Source organism: Plodia interpunctella, chromosome 4 (genome assembly GCF_027563975.2).
Source record: "Plodia interpunctella isolate USDA-ARS_2022_Savannah chromosome 4, ilPloInte3.2, whole genome shotgun sequence".
Classification (NCBI taxonomy): Eukaryota; Metazoa; Arthropoda; class Insecta; order Lepidoptera; family Pyralidae; genus Plodia; species Plodia interpunctella.
Genome location: NC_071297.1, coordinates 3783377 through 3789355, shown reverse-complemented (window position 1 = coordinate 3789355; position 5979 = coordinate 3783377). Strand labels below are relative to the sequence as shown.

Sequence of the window (5979 nt, the reverse complement as noted above, 5' to 3'; positions counted from 1 at the left end):
GTTGCCAGGTATTAGGATTGACTAAAAAGGTACTATAGTAGGTTGACACAAAACAGGGTACATATTTTAGATATACTTAGATAAGTAAGGTAGGTATGTCTAAAGTATGTCACATAGGTATGTGAAAACATGTTAATGGTAATTTGATTTTACGAAGCGTTTATTTGGATATGTAATATGTAAGAATGTTTGTTTTCCAAATAAAATTAAATAAATAATCAAGGTGCCAAAAAATTGCGTCTCAATAGAACTTATTACGTGTAAATAAGAACTAGGTACTATTGAGCTGTTACATTGGCTTTAGGCTGGACCAGTTTCAAACTACGTAGGTATATTGCAATAGTACAAGAAATTCTCCGAATGCATTAAGTTAAAGTTAATGACAAATATTTTCATAGCTTGCCAATTAGGGGAGTGGTCTGCGCAACAGATAGAGCCGCGTTCAGAACGAGCGTAATTCTATTAAATGATTAAATAATTCACCTTCAAAGAGATGCGCTTTCAGAAGTAAAGCGAAGCAAATAACCTCGTAAATAGAAATGGGGGAGGGAAAAAACGTGAACTTGTGGTTGATTCGTTCTAATGTCGATGTTTATTAGTTTTTTTTCTAACTTCTTTGTCTCTGTTGTGTTTTATCGGTTACTTTTGTCAGCCGTTAAACGTCGGAGTCCAGTGTCCCCTTTCCTTTCATCAAACTGCTGTTAGACAATCGTAAGTTACTACAAGGTATTCAAACACAATAGGCGCAAAGACGGACTTACGACCATTATCGTTGTGGCATGGACTGGCCACTTGTTTCTGTATTTTTATGACGATGTTATTAACTGTCAGTGTCAAGCTCAATAAATCAGTCTACAGCCAGCTTCCGTCTTTCATTCGTTGCATTGGCGCAGTCGGTTGAAATTATTATTTGTTTTTGTGTTAATCCTTAAATACTATGCCGATCGGTAAATTAGAGGCGTTTAATGCGAATTCGCAACAATGGCCGGCATACATACGTCGCGTAAATCAGTATATTTTGTTAAATGAAGTGAAGAATGAGTTAAAAGTGCCTTTATTAATTACGGTTGTTGGCGAATCAACATATGCTTTAATGTGTGATCTGTGTTCACCGGAGTTACCAGAAAATAAATCATATGATGATTTAGTAGCCTTAATTAAAGAGCATTTAGAACCCCAAAGATCAGAAATTGCGGAACGTCACGTATTTAGACTACGAAGACAACGAACCGGAGAATCCATGATGGAGTATTTGCAGGCTTTAAAGCATCTTGCCGCGACTTGTAATTTTGGTAAATGCAATTCGTGTTCGACGTTAGAGGAAAATCTGAGGGATCAGTTTGTGTCTGGATTGATCAATGATGCCATGCGATCCAGAATTTTTGCGGAAAAGCATATCAAGTACAAGGAAGCTGTGGAGCTGGCTTTGGCTCTGGAGGCCGCGGAGAAGCACGCGGAAGTCAGTGGTACCAGGGAGAGTGTAAACCCGGGGTCGAGCAGCGTCGACGCGGGGGATGGTCTCCATTATACTCGCGGGGGACGAGGAATAGCACGGGGGCAGCGGGGTCGAGGCGCAGGGCGCGGCAGCGGCGTCGTCGGCGCGGGCCCGCAGGCGGCCGGCACGGCGCGCGCGGCGCCGGCGGCCGCGGCTTGCTGGCGTTGCGGCAAGGCGCATCGTGCAGATCGGTGTCGTTATACGCAATATAATTGTGATGAGTGCAACCAGCGTGGCCATTTAAAGGTCATGTGCAAACAAGTGCACGAGTATAGATCGCGAGTGAGTGGGTATAATTACGTGAGTGATGACGGTGGATCGGATGGCATGTTCGATATCGAGGTGGCGACTCAAGGTAACAAACCGTACTTTATTAATGTTATGATTGATGGTAACAATATTGAATGCGAAATAGACACTGGTAGCAGAATATCCGCAATAAGTGAAAAAATGTATAGGAACCTATTTTCAAATAAGTCGATTATAACAGATAATTTGATTTTACGTGCATACTCTGGCTCTCAAATCGAATCGCTCGGTTATATAAATGTAGACGTCGTCTTAGCTAGTGTTACAGCCACTTTACCATTGTATATTATTAAAAACGGCGCTCGGCCCCTTTTAGGACGCGATTGGTTACGGGAGTTACAAATTAACAATATACAATTGCATGAAATAATCGAGGATCGTCTTGTGAGTCAGTTAGCTGCAGAGTTTCCACAAGTGTTTACGGACAAGCTGGGTACGTGTAAGCGTGCTATTCAATTGCAGCTCTCAGATAGCACGCCGGTGTATGTGCGCGCGCGGCCTGTGCCGCTGGCGCTGCGCGGCCGCGTCGAGCTCGAGCTCGCAAGGCTCGAAGCAGATGGCACTATTTATCGCGTAGATTATTCAGAGTATGGCACACCGATCGTTCCAGTAGTGAAACAGAACGGTGAGATAAGAATTTGCGGCGATTATAAAATAACGATTAATCCCAAATTGAAAAGAGAACATTATCCATTGCCTCGTATCGAGGAGTTGTTTGCGAACCTCAGTGGAGGGGATAGGTATTCGAAAATAGACCTTAGGCATGCTTATGAACAATGTTTACTTTCTAAAGATTCCCAGGCTTATACAGCAATCACGACGCATGTTGGAACTTTCGCATATCGTCGTACGCCCTATGGTCTTTCCTGTATACCGGAAAAATTTCAAAAATTAATGGAGGAAACGTTACGGGGAGTGCCAAGCTGTGTCGTTTTTTTGGACGATATCTGTATAACCGGGAGAAATTATAAGGATCATATGGCGAATCTGAGAGCGGCATTTGAACGGCTACAAAAGATGGGTCTAACTATTAAGTTATCTAAATGTACATTTATGGCAGAACAAGTGAAGTATCTTGGCTTTATTATAAACAAGGAGGGCTTACGTCCTGATCCAGAAAAATTAAAGGCTATTTCGGGGGCACCAACTCCAGAAAATGTTACACAACTTAAAAGTTTCCTTGGCATGCTCAATTATTATGGAAAATTTGTTCCTAACTTAAGTGATTTACTGCATCCGTTATATTGTTTATTGAAGAAGGGTATTCGTTGGGATTGGACAACGGATTGTGACAGATCGTTTGACTCTGCAAAACGCGCCCTCCTGAGCGAGCGCGTGTTGGCGCACTATGAGGAGGGGCGGCCGCTCGTTCTAGCGGTGGACAGCAGTGCGTACGGGCTGGGCGCAGTACTCGCGCACCGCTACGCGGACGGCAGCGAGCGGCCAGTCAGCTGTGTCTCGCGCACGCTCAACGCTGCCGAGCGAAACTATAGCCAACTCGATAAGGAGGCTCTCGCAATATTTTTTGGTATCACAAAGCACCATCAGTTTTTATTTGGTAGGCGTTTTGTACTGCGTACGGATCATCAACCGCTAACTTATATTTTCGGAGTTAAGGGTGGAATTCCTCAAACTGCAGCGAGTAGATTACAAAGATGGGCCGCACAGTTGGCTGCATATGATTTTAGTGTTGAATTTGTGCGTTCGGCGGACAACGGGCCCGCCGACGCCTTGTCGCGCTTGCCGCTAGCTCAGGAGGTGCTTTTGAAAGATGCGATCAACTACATGAATTTAATTGAAGAATGTTTACCTGTAAATTTTAAAGAAATTGCTACAGCGACTGAGCGTGATACATTGTTATGTAAAATCAAAGGATACATACAATTTGGTTGGCCGTCGGGTACGAGGTCGGACGATGAAAAACCGTTTTTTGTGAGAAAATTGGACCTAGTCACAGAATTAGGGTGTATAATTTATAAATATAGGGTTGTAATTCCCGCAAGTCTCAGAAAACGAGTTCTAGAAGAAATTCATGAAGGTCATTTGGGGGTTAATAAAATGAAAGTTCTATCTCGTGGTTACATTTATTGGCCGAGTCTTGATCGAGACTTAGAAGAATTATGCCGTACTTGTGACGCTTGCAGGGTGGTACGTGACGCACCACCGCACTCTCCACTACATCCGTGGGAGTTTCCACAAAATCCGTGGTATCGGTTGCATGCAGACTTCGCGGATTGTGGTGGTAAACGCTATTTGATCATAGTGGATGCCTACTCTAAATGGATTGAAGCAATACCAATGCAAAATACTGACTCTAAGAGTACCATATCTGTTTTTAGAAATATCTTTGCTCGATTCGGTTTGCCGTCCCAACTCGTAACCGATAATGGCCCTCCGTTCTTTTCATATGATTTTAAAAGCTACTGTCAAAGTAATTGTATTAAGCATGTAACTTCAGCACCATACAGACCACAGGGCAATGGTGCTGCGGAAAATGCCGTTAAGACAATTAAAAAGGCTATCAAACGGGCTTTGCATGAGAACGAAGACGTATATACTGCGTTGAGCAGATTTTTGTTTCAATATAGAAATTGTGAACATAGCACAACCGGTGTGTCACCCGCAGTAGCTTTGATAGGAAGGCGTTTGCGTGGTCGGTTGGACGCACTACGGCCCTGCGTGGCGGACATAGTGCGTAACAACCAGGAGCGTCAAGAACGCGCAGCTAGGGGTACGCCGCGTGGCTTCGCTATCGGTGACCGTGTTTTAGCTCGCGATTACACCGCTCGGGGGGAAAAGTGGTCTGAGGGTACTGTAGTTAAACAAACTGGGCCATTATCTTATAAGGTTGATTTAGGACAGGAGATCTGCTGGCGAAGACACGCGGACCAGTTGATTAAGAGAAGTGATAGGTTTTCACTCTCTCGTACGAGTATAGTACCCGATAGCAATGAAACTGTTGATACACCTAAGACAACTAGTGTAACTGGTGGCGTTGGAGATGTTTTTGAGGATGCATGCGATGGCCCTCATCAGGAAATAGTTTCAAGTGAAACGGACAAAAATGCACCCGCTAAGGTCGAGACGATTGCATCTCCGAAATCTCTGCCACCACCAGATATGTCTGCCCGAGATTTACGAGCTTACAACCGAAATTTAAAAAGAGATGTTGAAATGTGAGGTTAAGTTAGGTAAATTGTTACAATTAGTGTATAAGGATTAAAGGGGGGAAATGTGGCATGGACTGGCCACTTGTTTCTGTATTTTTATGACGATGTTATTAACTGTCAGTGTCAAGCTCAATAAATCAGTCTACAGCCAGCTTCCGTCTTTCATTCGTTGCAATCGTAAACCATTAACGTTTTAAAAAATCATATTATCTTTGCTCTTACTTGAGTATATTTTAAAGAATCAATGTTACTACATAGAGATATGATAAGACGTGGTAGAAAATATTTTTGTCACAGGGTAAACATATTTATTTAAATATGTTTTAATTTCAATATCGATTTTTAATATTAATTTTGATATCGATATATTTTGCCCTCGTGATACGCACACCACTAGTGCAGATCGCTGTGCAAGGCTTTTCAAGCGAAGGGTGCAATAAGGTGCACAAATTAGAGCGATTTAACTTTTGAACGTATCCTGTCTGAGTTGATACATTAAAGAAACGAGCGCAAAATTACTATTATGTGACTTTAGGTACGGATTTTCATATAAATATGTGATTTTTAGATGTTATGATTCTAATAAATTTTGACAAAGTAGGTAAGTTGTTAAGTAATTTATAAAATTAATGATTTCGATTCCAGTACACACTTGACTGTCGTTATTTATCTGCCATTATGTCGTGAAACAAATATTTTTTTTACGAGTATATATTGTTATGACTATGGTCTACATGATTTCCTTGTTAATTGGTTAAACATTTTTATAATAATAAATTTACACAATAACTTAAGTTTATAAATCTTAGCTGTTTCAAACAGGGTCTATCAAAGACTTTGCGTACTAAAATACTGAGAGATATTTCTTAAAGTGGGTATACAAAATATCCGATCCCTTTTGATGTCTAACCAGCAAACGCCAGAGGGCGATTCCGCTTAATTAAACAGATTTTTTTTCGAAATTAAAGCATAAACATCTTATTCAGAGCTTCGCAAAAGATTTTT

At 41.7% G+C, this 5979-nt stretch overlaps 1 protein-coding gene across 1 annotated transcript; it reads left to right on the top strand.

Moving 5' to 3' along the window:
- Positions 1-1093: 1093 nt before the first annotated feature.
- Positions 1094-4984, top strand: LOC128669548 (uncharacterized protein K02A2.6-like). Its single transcript, XM_053744452.2, has one exon. The coding sequence runs from the start codon at positions 1094-1096 to the stop codon at positions 4982-4984; it is 3891 nt and encodes a 1296-aa protein (XP_053600427.1).
- Positions 4985-5979: the final 995 nt, after the last annotated feature.

Coding starts and splice junctions, on each gene's coding strand:
- LOC128669548 (XM_053744452.2), top strand. CDS start 1,094: ATGTGTGATCTGTGTTCACCGGAGTTACCAGAAAATAAATCATATGAT.